This window comes from Phaenicophaeus curvirostris, chromosome 7, assembly GCF_032191515.1.
Source record: "Phaenicophaeus curvirostris isolate KB17595 chromosome 7, BPBGC_Pcur_1.0, whole genome shotgun sequence".
NCBI classification, from domain to species: domain Eukaryota; kingdom Metazoa; phylum Chordata; class Aves; order Cuculiformes; family Cuculidae; genus Phaenicophaeus; species Phaenicophaeus curvirostris.
The window spans coordinates 22,532,607-22,553,063 of NC_091398.1; the positions used below are offsets into that span (position 1 = coordinate 22,532,607).

Genomic DNA, 20,457 nt, shown 5'->3' on the forward strand with positions numbered 1-20,457 from the left:
AGGGAGAGCAAGAGGGCTTGAAGAAATATCCATAGTGTGTGCCTGCTGCCAGTAAAGACAGAAGGAAAGACGGGTGGAGAGGAGTGTCCTTGCAGTGAAGCCAGTGAGGAAAGGCTAGATTCAACTACTTGCAGGCTGCTAGTTGCATTATGATACATTAACTCATATGGTGGATGTCAGGGATTAAGCTTTCTCTGTAAGAACTCAGAAGGGACCAGCTGAATTAGAGCATGATGCGGGGCTTTTCTCAAGAGAAAATGGGAAAGCAATCTGAAATACACGAAAAAGCCCCATGTCTATACTTTTCTGACTACCTCAATTTTAGACCAGTGTCTTCTACAGCAAGTCTTTAAGGAATATTATTCCATTGAAGTTGATGCTTCAAATAGCTCATGATGCTTAACAATGAGGAGCAGTAGTTTATCCTCAGTTTAATTTGTTTGTGTATATTTGCACACTCAAGGTTTACAACCAGCAATTTTACCACAGTGATAATAAAAACATTTGATAATAGACTATAAATTATTCATTTTCTGCCTTCTAAGACTACCTTGCTTTGTAACCTGACAGGCAACAGCAGCAGTAGCAGCAGCATCAGTTGCATCAAGAGATTTCAGTGGTGTAGGGGGATTAGGAGAACTCTTGGAAAGTTCTTCAGAAGCATCAAAGTTGAGCTCAAAGAGCGCTAAAGAAAGAAGAAACAGAAGGAAGAAAAGAAGACAGAAAGAAATGTCTGAAGCAGAGGGCAAAGGAGATATCGATAAATTCCCAAAGTCCGAGTCAGAAGACAGTATCAGAAGGAAAAGTTTCCGCTTTTCCACAGAAGGAAGTCAACTGACATATGAAAAAAGGTTCACATCTCCCCACCAGGTACAGCACTCTTTTTTTATTAAATCACGTATGTCTATTCTACTACAGTTTTGACTGACATTACAGGAGGTTTATATGTTAGAAGTCATGTAAAAGATGAATGAGGGCAAAAAAACCAGTGGTAGTTCTATTAAGTGTTACAGTTTTATATTGTTATAGTATTGATATATTGTTTGACCCATTCTGTTAGCAAAGGGATAAAAAGAACATACCACGGATAATTGTTAACTTAATTAAAAGATTCCTGAAAACATATTTCTGAAGATGTATCTGGTAGATTGCAGAAAAAATCAAAGATTCTTTGACTAGTGTTCATATATTCACATTAATCAACCATGGGTTCTCTCTTCTGCATCTATTTCAAAACTATACAAATATGTTTTCCTATTTTTAGCAGAACACAACATCAAGATACCCTGAGTAAAATATTCCACACTACAATTAGTTTCTATTACTTTCTTTAATTAGCTTCTTTGAATGTTAGATAATGATGAAGGTATCTCTAGTACTCCACAATAATGTCAAAATATGTAGGGATCATTTTGACTTGTATTTATAAGAATTTAGTCGTGCTGTTCTTTTTCATTTAGCAATTCATTATACAAGATGGAGAATCATTGCAATCATATAAAAAATTAGTTTAGGAAGGACCTCTGAAAATAATTTAGTCCAAAGCTCTACTCCCTTAAATCAAAGGATTTTTTCCATCGCTTAAGAATACCATTGCGTGTTTCAAATCTACACATAGTTACGCTATTTGTTGAAAAATCACCGAAAATATATCTCTTCAAATGATCATGTCTGGTCTCAGCCAACAGACGACATTTAGCTATCAATATTACTCATGTTTAACTACCAACATTTATCTTATTTAATGTTCACATCAAGTGTGTTAGTTTACAAACTGATATAAAATACAAGATTCAGTGGCAGAAATATTTCACATGGAAATACACACACTGAGGGGAAGAAAGCTTAATTTGAGACAAAGCCTTAGTAATAAGTCAAGTATAATGGATGATGCCTTACCTGAAAAAGATACATTTGCATTTCTAAGGAAGTGAAGTAATGTTTGTTTTAATTTAGAAGAATGACCAGTCTAATAAAATGTACTACTGTACTTTTTGGGCCAAAGGTGCTCCAAAAAATCTTTCATTAATTACAGTGGGCATTGAGTCAGGCTGATAAAAGGAGTCATGGACAAAAAACTCATCTCAGACCACACAATTCTGTCTCTTTCAGATGTATATGAGTGTCCATACCTTATAGATGAGGATGGTGAGTGACTTGAGCACACGAAAGAGTCACTGACAAAGTCTCAGCAGAAAGTAGTTCCTGACTGCTAGTCTTGTGCTTTAAATGCTTGGCAATAGGCCTCTTCATTATCTACACTGAATTCCTAAGTTTGAAAGAAAAGAAGAAAAAGGGGCAACATATGGGAAACAGCATATTATGACACACTATGAATTCCCTGGCAGAAAGGCAATCACTTACTGTCTGAAATAAATTTTAAAAAAATTAATTTGATTTTTTAAAGTAGAAAGATACTTTTATCAAATAAATAATCTAAATGAGGATAATTATTAAATCATCTCTTGGTAACTGGTTTTGCACTTGCAAAAATGTTTTGGGGCAAATGCTGCCTGTGTACAACTGAAATAAAACTTAGCTGCCGCTAGAGTGGAAGGAATACAGGCAATAGAACTTGTAAAAGGAAGAGCTAGTTTGTCTTGCTAGCCAAGCAGTTAATTCCCTGGTGAAACAGGGTGACAGAGCATGAAACAATGCAGTACAATGATAAGGGGAGATATTCTGCCCAGTTGGCCCCTGTAGAGGTTTTGTCCTTTGATGCAGTATTCTGTGTGTAAATGAATGATGCAGCCTGTGAGAAAATTCAAGCTTTCCTTTCAGACCTTACTTTCCAGGAGCATGTAGAAACATAGATTTCTCCATGTGTTAGAATTGCAGCCATTTTGGCTTGTACCTTTTGTCTCAATCCAGCAGGGACTTTCAGAGCCAGCATTACTCCTCTTAAATCCTCAAGGGGCCTGATACATTTAGCTGTGCTCAGAGCATGATAACACACATTGGAAAGATGCGACAACAAACAACATGTGGGAGCCATGGAAACAGTCTCTAAAAAAACTTAAGGGTAGCGGGTGGTAGTCAGATGAAACCTGGTGAACATTTGATTTTTTGAAGGACTGTAGGTTGGCCAAGTACATTTACAAAGAAATGTACAAAGGGTGCAGTAATTACTTTACCACTTTGTCAGAATTCAGTGTCATGCTCGATAGCAGACAGAGCATTTTTTGAGGTGAAAATATCTTTCAGCATAAGCAAAACAGTACTTTTTCTCCAGCCAAGTTTACAGAAGTGGGTTAGCAAAACCATTTGGCTGATACTCTTCAAGTAACCCAGCCTGAGGCTGACAGCCAGTACAGAAAATTTCAGCCCAAATTATTAAAATTTGGTGTAGCTGTAAGAGCAGACTAAATACATGTCGTAACGGTAAATACCTGCCAGCCCTTAGAACAAGCAGTACTACCGGGCCGGCACACATATTATGCATGTGTACGTATAAATCTGAGTGTGCATATACAAATAAATCAAAATATGTCTATATTCAGTGTTTGATTTTTGCAGTACTAATATAGGCTTATATATTATAGTGCAGCTTTCACTTCACTTTCCCTTCAATATCCTACGAGAAAACCCACTGCTATTACATATGAGCATTTTCCACCTACAAAACTAGTGAAAAATTGAGAATCACCTCAAACTAGACTTTTGATGAACCAAGATGTGAAGATTTGTACAAATGCAGAATTGAAGGAAGCTCAATGCAAGATTTGTTTTTTCCACAATTAGTACTCATTTTATTTATTCATGAATGCTATTAAGAAAACATGTAGCGAGGGAGAACGTTCCATTAACCACCATCTACTCTAATTAAAAGACAAATTACGAACAACCACTGATTTATTTTTCTCATTTGTAAGAGGATATCTTTAGGTAACTGTGTCCCTGGAGAATGCTTGATTTAAACTGATGACCAAGTGGTAACTTCTGGTAGGTGTGCAGCCTGTTCTAGCCCTCAGAGTGCTATGTCCAAGAATGCTACTAGTCTTGCTCACACTGCACCTCCAGAGCTTCCCCAAGCTATTGCGTCTGTATTCTAGTTTTAGACAACTGCATATGTTATTACCACACTGTTGAGCCTATTCTGTAGAGAGTACACAAGTTCTTTAGATTAGCTTAGGCTGAATTTATTATTAAACTTAAGACCACTTTCCGCCTCTAGCAAACAGACTGGAAAACAATGATTGGTGAGCATTACTGGTTTTTATGCTTAGGAATTCAGGGGATGAAGAAGGGAATAAAAGTAAAAGATTTTTAGCTCTGTCCTCTAATAGAAGAAGGAATGGAAGACAAATACACACAAAACCCTGATACTGATGTTGAGAGCTGTCTCCAACACAGTCATGGGTGCCCACCTATTCAACCAGCCCTCTTTGCTCAAAACTGCTCAACCTTTCTTAAGTTTTCTGCACAACTTTTCTTCAGTCTTGCTACACTAACTGAAAAAAAATTTTCCCCTTCACATCGGGTCCCCTAATAAGCACATTCCCCTAACGGACACTCTGATACAATTGAAGAAAAAAGTGATCATCCTACCTCCAGCACTGTAATTATTCTTTGAAAAGCCAAGAACTTAGAACTTCCATTCTAATGCTGTTTAGTTCTGATTTGTTTTAAATCTCTTACAGTCTTTGCTGAGCATTCGTGGTTCCCTGTTCTCACCAAGGCGCAACAGCAAAACAAGCATTTTCAGTTTCAGAGGTCGTGCAAAGGATATAGGATCTGAAAATGACTTTGCTGATGATGAGCACAGCACTCTTGAAGACAATGAGAGCAGAAGAGATTCTCTCTTTGTTCCAAATCGACATGGAGAACGGCGCAACAGTAATATTAGTCAGGCGAGTGTGTCATCTAGAATGGTACCAGCCCTTCCAGTAAATGGGAAAATGCACAGCACTGTGGACTGCAATGGAGTAGTTTCCTTGGTTGGAGGACCTTCAACTCTAACTTCACCTACTGGTCAACTTATGCCAGAGGTAATTGTATGTAAGCCAGTAATTATTTGGTTCAGGCATGGAATTGTTTTCTTGCTGCTCATCTCTGCATGCCATATCATTTCTTAGAGCTATGAGAAATATTACGATTTGCAATAACAATATTCTAAATAACAGAACATAAGGGAAAAAAATGTTCTCATTCTCCTATGTCTGAACCTTAGCAAATTATTATATTCTCCTTGCCTTCAGCAATGTATGCGCACGTAAAAAGAAAAATCATAAACTGGATTTGACCATTTGTGTATAGTTTCATCTCATCAACAAAGGTAGACATTTGATCTATAACTAAGGATATAATTTGGAAATATGTGTAGGAAAACACCTGCAAAATTTAACAGAATGCAATTACTACTCCTGTGATTGTTAATAGAAATACCCCTTACTGAATTTATCCTGTAGAAATTTTTCTCACAACTTCAGTGAGAAAAAATACTTAAAATTCCTATGTACCTTTGCAGTTACACTACATTTCAGTTTCACGCTTCATAAAGCTAAGATGTTCTTTCAAACTTTCAGAAAAGCAAGCTTTTTTGTACATAGCATTTTAATATTGATTCAGTATGGTATTTTGGTGGCTATAATAGTACTGTATTTAACCTGAAATATACTTTCATTATAAATAAGTTTTGAGATTTCATTACCTCTATTACACATTTATTTTTATTTCTGTTTCACTTCTATCATGATATAGATCTTCATACCAGAAATTCAATTGGATTACCTCAGAGGTTATGTGTATATGGTTCTATTTCAGAAATACATTCACCTGAGGAAAGATTTAGCAATTTAACTTAGGAGTCTTATCTAAAGAAATAGTACTAGTAAATGCTCAAAAAAGATTTTTCATCTTCAGACTAAGACTACCTTGAAATCCCTTATGAGTTCTGCTGACTCTTTTTATTCTTTTTCTGGATAAGGACAGAATAATGAGAAAACAAGTGCGTCTTCCATGAATCACAGAATCAGTGGTAGAGCAGCAACTGAAATTTAGGAACTTTTAAATCCCACTCCTGTGCCTAGGTTCCTAGCCACACTCCAGAAGAAAACCAAAGCAATTGTAAGGACACCTACATGCTACAGAGTAGTGACACAATAGGTGCATTTAAATCAGAACCAGGTATTACTGCTTTGAAAATATAATTAGAAACCATAGAAAATAGCAAGGACTTGGTATTCATTGCAAGAATATATCATAAATTATGTATGAGCATTGAGGTGGGAGAAGAAATATTGAATAAGATGTGATTTTTTCCTCATATAAAATTTTCCAATCAAGCTTATCAGGTTAGGAACACAGTACCTAGTATTAGTGAGAGAATGAATTCCTAGAATAATACTTCTGCTTCCTGTATGAAAGTTACTTTCTTAAATAATAGTTCTTTCTGTACTCTCGCTTTAATTATTTAACATGACTAGCTGCTGGAAATTAAGGTGGCAGGTTTCAGCTTTGATCATTTGATTATTTTTTTCTTGAAAGAATGATAATAATCACTAGCAAAAAGATAGCTAGCAAAAATTGTGTTCATTCAGTCATTTAAATGAGAACCACTTTTGGTTCCACATTGCCTTGGCATTGTGTTCTCCACTTGATTATTCACAGCACTGTAGAAAATTCCCACTGAGTTCCTCAATAAAGATCAAAGAAATTACTACAGGAACAGAAACTATCAGTGTGTAAGAAAATTCTAGTATGCTGCACAAAGTTGATTTTTATTATCAATACAATATTTATACAGTATATATTGTTAACTGGTTGTTTAAAAGGATCATTTAATTCCCAAGTATTTCATTTACAGGGCACCACTACAGAAACAGAAATAAGAAAAAGAAGACTGAGTTCTTATCAAATTTCCATGGAAATGCTGGAAGATTCTGCTGCAAGACAAAGAGCAATGAGTATAGCCAGCATACTTACAAATACAATGGAAGGTATTTGATGCATTTTATCTGACAGGCAGTTCATTAAATTTCTGCTAACTACACGTACAGAGTGATTATTTACATAATTTCCTTTGTAAATGTAAAACTGGACATGTGAAATCTATGAATATCAGCTACAAAAGGCTTTTGAGCACCTCTAAGGTCATTTGCACATTCTAAATAACTTAGTCGTTTATTTTCCATGACATGTTCCAAAATATTGCTGCATTGACTGAACTAAAACAGACAAAATAATCATAGCTAGGGGACTGCCACAGCTTCAAAGAACAAATATAGGGATATTCTTCCTATAAGAAATTAACAGGAAAAACCAATTAAGATACACAGGAATTGCTATGATAAATACAGTCACGTACGAGAATAGTACATCTCTTAGACTTAACATCCAAGTATAGACAATAGGAAGTTGGAATAAAAATGAGTTTTCTTTTAAAGAAAACAACAAACTATAATCAACCCATGCCAATGCACAAGAACTGCCTTCCTTAAGCATTTCTTAAGCTTTCTTCTGTAAGTATATATAAAAAAAATTATATTTACTTTATGAAAAAGCATACGTATGTCTAGATTCTCCCTACTGTCATAGGAAAGAGACAAACACATTTCTCTCTTTAGATAAATGTCTGAGATGATTCACTCTTTAGAGATAACTTCACCATCCACTGGTTGTAGAGGAGCTTAAGTAAATTAGATGCTTAGCTTTAAGGTATCTAAACATAGATGAGGAAAACCCCATGTTAGTGTAAGCAATTTATTTGAATTATTTACTCTTTTAAACGTATTTTTAAAATTGTATTTTAAAAAAAAAAACAAACTTCCAAAGGATAAAATTGGAATATCCATGATTTGTTATGTTTTTGTTTATTTGTTTGGGGTTTTTTTTCAGAGCTTGAAGAATCTAGACAGAAATGCCCACCGTGTTGGTACAGATTTGCAAATACTTTCTTGATCTGGGATTGCTGGAGTCCATGGTTAAAAGTAAAACACGTCGTCAATTTAGTTGTGATGGACCCATTTGTTGATCTTGCTATAACTATTTGCATCGTTTTAAACACTTTGTTTATGGCCATGGAACATTACCCAATGACAGAACAGTTTAGCAGTGTCCTTTCTGTGGGGAACCTGGTAAGTGGTTTGTCATGTCCTACTTGGTGTAAAAATATAATTTTCTAAAAGAAGGAATGCACAGATGCATTGCATTGGTTTTGAAATTATTCTTAATTTTTCAAAATTTAATTTTAAATTTATTCCAGGCTGTTTTTTTTATAATTGGCTTAGAAACTGTATATATGATTTTCATATATAAAGTGATTTTTGCTGGAGCTTTTCACTTCCATGAATTTATTTTGTGACTATGATAGTGGAATAACTGGAAGTGGAAGTGCGGTTTTTACTGGATTGTGAGATTTCTTGAGGTCTATCTAGCATTTTTTTCTTTAAAATGTTAGAGATTACCTAATTTTTCCTATTATACTGATTTGTCATCACAGAAAATATTTTTCTTCTGCAAGAAAGTGATAAAATATTCAGACTTCAGAATTTCTCCTTGAATTTTTTCAGTTATATTACAGTTAAAGTACATTTCCAAGACAGGCGTATTTCTTGTTAGCAGTAAGTCCTTGCTGTAGGTAACTAAAAATACCCAATAAACTAGAAAATAATTATTTATTCACTAAAAAAAGTATCTTGTATCTGTAAGTTTATTAGTGATGCCTTTCCAATTTTAACCCGATCCAGAGATTAAGGTTTACATGTAAATCCTTTTCTGAGCAGATACCTAAACATGGCATAGCACTTAAGCATTCATGTCTGTTTCTCTCTGTTTGCTTCTAACGCTCAGGAAGCAGAGGTCTAAACCTTGCAAGTGTTTCTTTCAGAAGAAGATTAATCCATTTTTAAGCTTTTGCCAGCTGCCATAACTACCAGTAGTTTACACAGGATAGGACTGGATTTACTCACAGCAAGCATTCCTGAAAATCAAAACCAACCAAGTGTTCTGAACTAATCAGTCAAAAAGCTTAGGTTTGAAATGTCTGCTAATATTTAAATGGAGCAGTAATACATTTCTCAGTCAGAGTGCATTTTGAAGTCTAGACATTTTCCTTGTACATACTGCTAATACATCCTGCTATGCCTTTTTTTAAAATAGAAATAAAATTGAATTTACTATCTATGAATTCTTGTGTGCATTATAGTTTCCTTTTTCCTGGACAGACTTTATTGCTGGCATAGTCTTATATTCATCATAGATTACAGAATAGGGTATTTTAAAATGTTGGTCTCTCATATTGTTAGAATTATTTCTCTATAACCATTTATTCTTACAAGATCTTCTGCCTTTTCCTATCTCATATTTTTATTTTTTCTACTCTACACTAACCACAGTCATACTTTGCCTTTGTAACAATTCAGTATACTGAATTAGGACTGCATACATGCAGTGAATACTATTCCTGCTGGTTTTAATTAAATTCTCTTCTCCTCACTGTATTCATCTATTAACCTTAATTTTGTGATTGCCATTCAAAATATGTTAATTTACTCTTTGCTTGTGACATCACGGTCTGTTTGAGGATAAATTAAATATAAATATGACTCTGCCTTTTCTGTACTATATTAATGAGAAGGAAGGAATAGTTCTAGAATGCAATGCTTCCTTTTCATAACACCAAAGTACGTTTAGTATTCAGAAGTCCTGAGTAATTCTAAAACTTGAGTTTACTTCTGTTAAAAGATATTTTTCTTTTGGGGATGCAGTTATGTTCGATAAAAAGTAGTTTGCGGCTTGAACGGGTTGTTTTGTGAAGGAAGTATTTTAAAGTGAAATTAATGTTATTGATATTTTAATTAGTGAAACAAATACGAATGTTCTGTCAAGAATAATCTTTTTTGTTGTGTTCTGTTTATCACATGAAGCAATACCTGTTACATTCTTCTGATTACGTGGTAACACCTTTCATATATCAATTTAGCATTATTGTGTTTATTGCTATATTACTAGATTCTCAATAGTACATACTTTTAATAATGTTAATATTTACACTTTGACAGTGGTGAATGTTTCCACAGCATTATATCCACCTCCTAATAATTTTAAATTAAAAAGTAATCATGACTGTAGTTAGATAGCATTCAAGAAAGTCAGCTTTGCTTCCATAAAACTTGCTGTAGGAGGACTGAGAACAAGCCGGATAAAGGACTATCACAAGGCAATGGTAGAGTACATTGGTGGGCTTTAGTAGACCGTTGGATCATCTAGGATGTCTCTTGAGTGTTGTGCAGAATATTCACATGTTTTTAGTGGGTTTGCATTATGTTCCAAAATGCCTTTATTATGCTGCACAAACCACTGGTCACTACTCGTTTCAAGAAAGTGTTAGGTTAAATTCTGGACTTTAAACCACTTCCACATTTGGCACTTCCAGATATTTCAAACAATGTAATGTGTGTGAAACCTCTATACTCTTACAAAAAGCTCGGAGCAAGAAACTCCAACTACCCCTGTCTATTCCATTCATAGTCTTTGACTCTGACCTAAAAGACAGACCTTAGAGTCTCTCCTTAGAGAGTCTGGCCTTTGAGAGTTTCTTCTAACACTTCTGTTTAGACTGTGAGCAAGGCAAAAAAAAAAAAAAATCTTCTTTTGCTTTATTGGGACTATCCTTTAGAAACAGGACTGAAAACAGTAGACTATATATCACATCATCTGCTGGATGGACAGTCCAGCACATCTTGGTCAAATATGAACTGGAGCCGAGCTGCTGACTGGTGAATGCTTTTAAAAGGTTTATTAAACCTCTGCCCTCCTATATCTGTCCTGATTTATAAATTTAATTATCAGTTTTCAATGTTTAGAAATACTTAGTTGCCATTTGGAGACAGCAATCAGCTGTTTTTTATAGTAACAGCTACAAGGAACAGGTAAGAGAACTCAATCAGGATTAGAAAAACTTACTGAGGTATATACATTTCTCGTAACTAATTAATTACATTTTGTTTTAGGTATTCACTGGGATATTCACAGCAGAAATGGTTCTAAAGATAATTGCCATGGACCCTTATTATTATTTCCAAGAAGGATGGAATATTTTTGATGGTATTATTGTTAGCCTTAGTTTAATGGAGCTCGGTCTTGCCAATGTTGAAGGATTGTCTGTTCTTCGGTCGTTTAGATTGGTACGTACCTTGAGAATTAAATATTTGCATGTTATTGTCTCACTCAAAAAATGTGCTGATGTCTGTAATAATTACAAGTATTGTAAAGTAGACCCTCTTTCCACATTTAGTTTAATGGGCACCAAGAATAAACATTCAGAAATTATTACATATAACAGAGTCATAACAGAGCCGAACAGGCTGCCCAGGGAGGTGGTTGAGTCACCTTCCCTGGAGGTGTTTAAGGCACGGGTGGATGAGGTGCTGAGGGATATGGTTTAGTGTTTGATGGGAACGGTTGGACTCGATGATCCGGTGGGTCTCTTCCAACCTGGTTATTCTGTGATTCTGTGATAATGATCTGACTTCAGGATAACAATTAAGTTGAAATATTATTGAGCTTCTAACTAGAAATGTCTTTTTAATAGCTGTTTGTGTTTTACACAAACTAATTTATAGGTATTTTTACTGGAGATATACGATTCATGATTTAAAATCTGTGTTACTAACAGTTATCACATTACTTGAAAACCTAGAGCATTTCCTAATAGATAGAGCAGGAAGTGGTGACTTATTAGCACCAGTTGCAGTGCTACCCAGTCTCACATACCATATTTTGGTGACTGAATATTATTTTTAAGTTAGTGTTTATGATTTGAGTGGACATCACACTATCAGCATCAAATTGTTATTTCAGAAATTGTCCTCTCTAACTAAGCCTGGAAGACCCAATGTGGTGCTGAGGTAAATGTGGAACCAAGCAAGCAAAGAGGGTTTAGTAAGGGTGATGAAAAAGGTATAAACTTCTAAAATGTCTTTAAGAATTTTTCAGTAATCATCTATAAGAGGAAGTTTAAAAATTTAAAATCAAATGTGGTACAAACACAAATTATGGGTTGTTTTTATTTTTTCTGTGCATCACTAAGACTAAATGCTGAACACTGCAGTTTAAGCAAATATCAAAATCGATGCTCCACACTTTTCATTAAATAATAATACATTCCAACTGAAGAACAAATGAATTTACAAAACCTGGCATGCTCTGATAAACAAGTTAGACCTAAATTCTATTTTGTAACTAACACTAATGGTTCCTTTGCACTTTTTGTTTTTCAGCTTCGAGTTTTCAAATTGGCGAAATCTTGGCCAACACTAAACATGCTGATTAAGATCATTGGCAACTCAGTGGGGGCTTTGGGGAATCTGACTCTGGTGCTGGCCATCATTGTGTTCATTTTCGCTGTGGTTGGGATGCAGCTGTTTGGGAAAAGCTACAAGGAATGTGTCTGCAAGATCTCTAGTGACTGTGAGCTTCCACGCTGGCACATGCATGACTTTTTCCACTCTTTCCTGATTGTGTTTCGAGTGCTGTGTGGAGAATGGATAGAAACAATGTGGGACTGCATGGAGGTTGCAGGCCAAACCATGTGCCTTATTGTTTTCATGCTGGTCATGGTGATTGGAAACCTAGTGGTACGTGATGAACATATTTTAACATTAACTCTGATGTAAAATGTACATAACTTACAGCTAGACAGTGAGAATGTTTGCCATATCTCTGTTCAGAATGAAAAAGTAAATCTGAACGTGCTACATTTTTGGTAAAAAACATATGATGATTCCTTTCTTCTCTTTTTCACTCATTTCCATGTGGGTCCAGCAATTTAGGTATGCAACAGAAAATCAAATCAAACACCCTATCATGGGAGTGCTGCAGCTAATTTAGAGGTGCTGTTTAAATCCAAATGTCTTCCTAACTACTCTGAATCAATTAAGCTTATGCTGCACCAGCTCCTGGGCAGCAGCTTCTTCAGAGAAAAAAAATCTAATGGACTTTCTTACACTCATTACAGCTAATTCCAGCATAAGACTTATGACTTAATAAAAATAAAATATAAAGTAGATGTTCTTATATAGAATATCTTGATTTTACATACTGAACTTTTCGGCCTGTTTAGGTGTAAAAAACAGAAACAAAATTCAGAGCGATTGGATGTCCATCCTGAAAATGCATTTGAAAGTTTCTGTCTCTGTATTATAGAAGAAACCTTTATGTAAAAAAAAAATCATTCAAGCTGACAAGTTAAAATGCCACAGGTTCAGTTGATAAATACCGAATTGGAGAGAACTTCTTAGAAATCAAGATTATAACTGGAATGCACCATTTATATTTTTACTTTAAGTTTCTTTTACTATTAATCTTTGCAGTTCATTCTGATATGCATAAAACCAATATTTCATTACTTTTGAAAAGTCTTTTCCTTTTATGATGTATTTTAACATGACTTAAATTTTTATAAAACAGAATTCTAAGTGTTTGTATCTGATTTGCTTATGTGACTTTGCGATCTTGACAGTATATCAGAGAAATGTGCAGAGCCCCAGAAAGTTACTTATGATCAGTAACCTGCTCTACTATTTATTTTTTTTTATTAGCTGCAGCATAGAAATACTGTTTCAGATTCATATTGTCTTCTTTCTTTCAAGCATCTTTTTACCTTCAGGCTTCTTTTCTGGAATTGTGAAAGTCTGAAGATCTGATTCTCATAGACCTAACACATTTAACTATGGGGAAGTTTATTCATGCCATTTTGATGTATCATGACAACTTTTGATGCCCGATGGTACATCAGACTGAAATTATCAAATGATTAATTGCCTGTAATGTTCAGTGAAACAGCTACAATTTATAGGAGATAATATATTAAAACAACAGTAATGATGTTTGAATTTTGAGGCAAGATAATGCTGTTCTCAGGTAATACTGGTGCTAAGATTGTTACCTGCTGATGAAAGAAATTCATTGTATTTTTAAATTCTTGTATAAGAGCAAACAAAGTTTTATTTTCTTGCCAAGTGAAAATGGAAAAAATCTAGTAACAAATAATACAGTATTGTTATAAATAATAGATATTAACGTCTAAAAGCAATTTTAAAATATTACTTTTATATTTTTATGAGAAGCTTTATGGAATTTAAGCCCAGAACTAACAAAATTACAGTCTTACGGTATAATCTTCCAAATATTAGTTAGAAATATGTAGATTATTATAGCATTAACTGATATAAGTTTCTATAATATCTACAGCATAGAAACTTATCTAATGACTCATTTATTTAATTCTACTTAAAGTCCAAGTGATTTTAAGAGATTTATACAGAAACCTTTCAAACCTCTGATGAATGTGTATACCTAGAATTTTTGTAACTTTTTTTGACTTTAGAGTCTAAGCAATCATGCTGCTTCAAAGATCAAAAAGTTTAAGATAATTAAGTATTAGCTCGTCTGTTTTCATCTTCTGAGTGAACACTGATCAAAATGAGTGAGAAGTTCTTTTGTAATTTAAGGTGCTATATACTTCTCTAAAACTACTGAATGATGTTTTTCAAAACAAGGTGTGCTATTTGATTGTATCCAGTAAAAGCAGTCACTTCTTATATGTATGTATCTATACAGCTGTATTCTCTCATCTTTTAGGTATTGAACCTGTTTCTGGCCTTGCTGCTGAGCTCATTTAGTTCAGACAACCTTGCTGCTACCGATGATGATAATGAAATGAACAATCTACAGATTGCGGTGGCAAGGATTCAGAAGGGAATAGATTATGTTAAAAAAATGATACGGGAGTTCATTCAAAAAGCCTTTGTTAGAAAGAAGAAAGCTTTAGAGGAAATCAAAGCACTTGAAGAGCTAAACCACAAGAAAGACAGCTGCATTTCCAATCATACTGCTGTTGAAATAAGCAAAGATCTGAATTATCTTAAAGACGGGAATGGAACCACCAGTGGCGTAGGCACAGGCAGCAGTGTGGAAAAATATGTAATCGATGAAAATGATTATATGTCATTCATAAACAACCCAGGCCTCACTGTGACAGTGCCCATTGCTGTCGGGGAATCAGATTTTGAAAATTTAAATACAGAAGAATTTAGCAGTGAATCTGATATGGAAGAAAGCAAACAGGTAGGATTTTTTGGATCTTAACAATTAAACTGTACTCATAGATTTGCATATTTCTTAATTACATGTTTAGAATTGTTTAAAAACTGTCTTATGCCATGTAGATATATTTTATTATTTTATGTAATAATAATACAAGAAAAAAAAATATCCTACATGGTGGTATAATAGGGGTCCTTAGAGTTTACACTTTTAATAGTCTGTTCAATAGCAATAGGAAGATGTATCATTTTAAATCTCATTATTTCTTTCACAGTTTTATCAGGTTTTTAGAATTAGCACATATTTCATAAAACAGTCTTTCTGTAGTACCTATAGCGTGATCAGGATTTTTGGAATAAGAGTATTGTATAAGCCTAAGGAACAATCAAGTGTATACAGCTTTACATGCCAAATCACATATAAGTGGAGAAATTTGTTCTTTTCTGTACTTAGGGTAGTTCTAAAAATGAACCCTGACATCATATATCGGTGATATATTATCTAAAAAATTAGGATTATCTGAAAAGTTTTGTGTGTATTTGGGGTCCAAAGACTACAGTTGGTGGAATTGAAACAATCCAGATACCAGTCAATATCGTGGTAAAGCAGTACCGCAAGTTATTCTGGACAGCAGAATAATCTTTTAATATAGATGTGTGTGGAAACAGTTTACTTGAAAGCCTTACTCTATTTTTATTGTGCAAATAGAGAACATGGTCTGAAACTCAGAAGCTACATGACTCAAAATATAAGTAGCTTAAATACCACAAGTGATCATGAACAGGTGATAATGGTATTCAAGGAAAACTTTGTATGTTGGAATAATGATCAATGACAAGCTAATAAATGCATTAACAAAATATAGTCATATCCAATGCCATTAGAAATGTAGGAACTGTGAGGTTTAAGGGATAAGGAACCAGGGATAAATATGTTTTCAGTTAGATTATGAAGCTATGATGTTGTGTCACAATTCATTTATACAAAAGAGTTTGTTTGCCATAAAGAAAGTTGTTATATAGAGAAGCCCTGCATCCATGACTATCATAGCTGTATATCTGCTGTATTTTTAATAGTCTGTTCATTAGCATTAGGAAGATGTATCATTTTAAATCTGATTATTTCTTTCACAATTTTATCAGGTTATAATGCTGTATTCCTCAGCAATATCAAACTATACCACATAACATTAATGGATAGCCATGATCCAGTTAATCATAGTATGCTATGGAACCAAAATGCTAAGGAACATAAAGAGGCATAAAGAGTGTGTGTTTATTTGCAACTGCAAAGGTTACTCTGCATAACAATTTTAAGATTAAGAGCAAGATATTCTATTATCTGACTGAATTGCTCAGCTACGAGACAAACATTTTCAATGTAGATGTATAAGATAGTGTAGCGGTTGTGTTTATCCATGGTAATGTATGAATATAAGACAATCAGGAAATGTAAGGTGATATAATTTATGGGATCAACTAGTATCAAAAAACCAAGCTTTCAAAGTGACTCTGGGTTTGAGAGTTTTTTTCACGTAAACTGATCTAATAAAAGTTAGGGTTTTTTTCAATGAATCTTTAGCAAAGTAATCTTAGGTCTTTCCATTTATTCTGATGTTCTTTAAAATGCCATTTTACTATAAATTTTCTGCTTTCCTTGTGGTTAGTTTTGATAAATACAGTGATAAGTGTCTTCCTAGTAACTCCATCTTGTAGACTTATACACCTAAGTTTTCAGAATATGTTACTTTTAAGAAAGTTTTTAATATGCGTTAGGACGTTAGGAGGCTTATAAGCTGTGCAGATGCTCGATGTGTGGTTATGTGATATGTTAGCCTCAGTAGCAGAGCTGGCTTGGGAATTTCCCATCCACACCTGGCTCTTGATCCCCTGGTAGTATTATTTACCCTGGTAAAGTGTTCGTGGGTCTGTACTATAAGACGTGTCATTGCAGCGATGTAAGGTAAATAACATCATCCCATTGGTATTGGTTTACTTCTTTAAGATAGACTGAATGGTGCAGTTTACAGCGTACTGCTGTATACTCTTATCAGGACAGCTGAGGACAAACCCAAATGCAATGCATAGGCAGAAACTCCTCTGTTTTTCTAGTGAACATATGATGCAAGTACAACTCAAGGAAATAAGAGTAAGAGCCCTTATTGTGCTGAGAAGTTCTGAATTATACCAATTTCAGGTGACTTTCACAAGTCATTGCTCTGTTCATTCCTATCTTTGCTTGGTTTAGGCGTCATGCCTTTTTCTTCCTGAAGCTCCAGGACTGTAATAAAACAAAAGGGTTTTTGCATTTTTAATGGACTTCAGATGAACCTGTGTGTCTTTAGAAAGAGAAATCAAATTCAAAATTCTGTACAAGCAATTCGAGAGGGAAAATTTCAGGTGGCTGTGGGAAATCTGCCAGTAGATGATGGATGCTGTACACATCAAGACCTTGTGGAGAAATTTTCAATGGGAATAGGATATATTTAGGGCTTCGGTGAATCCTCAGCATTTCCATAGAGTGTAATAATCACTACCATTGTGAGGCTGGAGCTATAGTGCTCTCACACAACTGTTTAGCATTTAACTGTTTGATGTATTTGTACAGTGCAAGTGTGCATATTGTGAACAGTACCTAACAGGAACTTTTTACCAGTGCCCTGAAAATAGTGAATTCTATATTAATTGTGGGTTTTGTTCTGGATTCCTTATTCCATTCCTTCTGGATGTTTTTTTAGGGAAAGGAGGAAGTGCTTTTTTTTTTTTTTTGAGTGTGTGTATACAAATCTACCTGCTTTGGTAATACATGAACAGATGCTCTGAACACGTGTCAGGAATTTGTGAAGATTCCAAATCTTCTCCTACCAAGTCAACAGTACTGTGGAATCTTTTGCTGCCTTCTGATTGTCTTTTGAGGAAGACAAAATGTGTATTGGTGCAGTGTTTAAGTTACCTCTCTAGAACAGTACATTGTTATTTGCTTTATTTGCCTCTCAAGGGATACCACTGAGACAACATTCCTGCTAGGCGGAGACATGATCTGCAAAAGGCGGGGTAAGAGATTGGGCAGAACTTTCCCTGCCTTAACTGTGGCAGTACTTAACACTTAAAATACCCTCAGGAAGTATCACCTTTAATAACTTATTATTTAACAGCAAAGCTATCTGTACGGGAACTGTAAAATGAGCCTTTTTTTTCTGGTTTCTTATTGAATGCCAGAATTATTGTTTAAAGTCTATCAGAAATAATAGTCATGCTAGAAGTGGGGCAGGGTCTGTATGCCCATGAGGAACATGTCAAGAACAGGTAATTACTACAGATACTGTAACTATGGGTGAGAGAGGAACAAATTGTGATTTTTTTCTATTTTTATTGTCAGATATACTATGGTACAGCCATCAGATTACCTTTGGAAGGCTGTTTCCTTTTTTTTGCTTGTTTTTTTCCCCTTTCATAAAAACACTTATTTGCTAGTTAATAACTTCCCAAACCTGCCAGGGTCTATTCTGTAACTTGGCAGCAAGTTCCAGACCTAAACAGATTGTTCTAACACATACCATTAGAAATCTGGGGAAGACTCTGTTTGCATGAAACATAACAATAACCTTCAATAGATTTAAAAGTTACCCACAACTTTAGCGTAAGAGTTGGCTGAAAGTACTTGAAGAAAGCGAACACTTCATTGATACTTTGAAGGAGGATTTTGTCAGTATGTGCTATCAGAGAGCAGAGATGCAATACTAAATTAAATAACCACTAGAAATAACATCTTTCTGCTTTGAATATAAGGTACTTGAGATAATTAACTTTAAAGGTAGCAAGAAAACTAGAAAAAACTACAGGGGATAATTTGAAGTTAGCATTGAGGATGATGTTTCTATTATAAAATATGCCTGCTAATCAGTGAAATGCATGGATTATGTTAATCTTACCAAACATAAGATTCCTAACTATTGTATTTCTGTACCACTTAAAAACTGTTCATTATACCTGAATCACAACTTTATGAAAAAAACTTTTGGGTTTCAACATGGAAAAGTAATTTAATCAGTTATGGAAAGCTTATTTAATGACAAAAGAAATACATATACCTACAGGCCTCTATAATTCCAGATTCCAAAACCATTTATATCTACAGTATATATACAGTAAGTACAAATTCAGATTGAAGAAGTAAAGTTGATCAATTAACTTCTGGAATCACAACAGATGGTTTTAATAAAAATATCCTTCATCATCTAATCCACTGAATTTTCAAGACAAGGAATAAGCTCAGTTTTCTGATTGGCTTCACGTGTGCCTTTGTGACTAGGTAGAGTAAGAAGACAGGAACATAGTTATTGCATTCCCAAAAGTTAAGCACTGCTATTGACTTTCAATAAATTTCTTTGCCAAAACATACCCAGTAATGATTTGATAAATTTGTTGGATGATTTTTTTATCTCATTTCTTTTAAAATATCCAACACTTAAAATTCCATTTTCTAAAACTGACCAATTACAGAACAGTATCTTAAAAAGTCAGAGATCCTGTAAGCTATGGACTAGCTGTGGATAGCTAATGAATGAAACCATATCTCTGGATACACTTAAGGGCCATGCTCCAGACACTAATCCAATTCTCTTCCGAAACAATTAAAGAGAGATTATAGAGTCAGAAATATATAGCATGCTAAATTTAAACTAGAAACTTACACAACATGATACTTCATCACATTTAATTTGAACAGAAATTAAGGAAGTTTATTTTCATTGAGATCTATAAGTTCTACTACCATTATTAGAGGATGAAGGAGGAATGGGAAGACATATATCTTCAAAGTATTTTGCTTACTGTATGTACATTTTTTTTGCAAAATATAAATAATTACATGGTCATTTAAATGAAGACTAGAACATCAAACCAAAAATACCCTTAAAATTTTCATTAATATGCATTAAGCACTATATAAATACTGGAAAACTTTCCAAGTCCTGGAAAACTTTCCAAATCTGCTAACCATGTCTTTATTAATTAGATTCATTGCATTTTTATTTACAAATCACAAGTTCAGAGTGTGGATCAGTAGGTCTAGCTTCTGTGTTTCTTGTTTCATAAAATAAACTAACAAGTTCTGTAGAAAAGTTTGCTGAACATTCCAGGTGGTATGTGTTTCCCTTTTTGCCAACTGATCATAAAATATTTAATAATTATGTTTTAATTGTGCTAAAGCCATGTTTGAATTAGAGATTCCAAAAAAGAGGAAAACTAGAGATCCTGTGTACTGAACTTCACTGCCTACCATTCTTACTTCTCACAGGGGTAAAACCAAGCTGGAGCAATCAAGAATGCAGCTCTGGTGCTTTTTAACCAGGTAGAGCAACGTGTCACCACTTTCACACAGGTTACCTAAGCAAGTTATACATATATA

General features: G+C 34.4%; 1 protein-coding gene across 3 annotated transcripts in view; it reads left to right on the top strand.

Annotated features, from left to right (window-relative positions):
• LOC138722707 (sodium channel protein type 2 subunit alpha-like) overlaps positions 1–20,457 on the top strand; it is a 78,758-nt gene that overhangs the window by 29,433 nt on the left and 28,868 nt on the right. For all 3 annotated transcript variants that reach the window (XM_069861186.1, XM_069861184.1, XM_069861185.1), the window contains 7 exons: positions 571–870; positions 4,641–4,988; positions 6,806–6,938; positions 7,837–8,075; positions 10,953–11,126; positions 12,222–12,578; positions 14,584–15,069. In XM_069861186.1, coding sequence (XP_069717287.1) covers positions 571–870; positions 4,641–4,988; positions 6,806–6,938; positions 7,837–8,075; positions 10,953–11,126; positions 12,222–12,578; positions 14,584–15,069 — 2,037 coding nt within the window. The remainder of the gene's footprint in view (positions 1–570; positions 871–4,640; positions 4,989–6,805; positions 6,939–7,836; positions 8,076–10,952; positions 11,127–12,221; positions 12,579–14,583; positions 15,070–20,457) is intronic.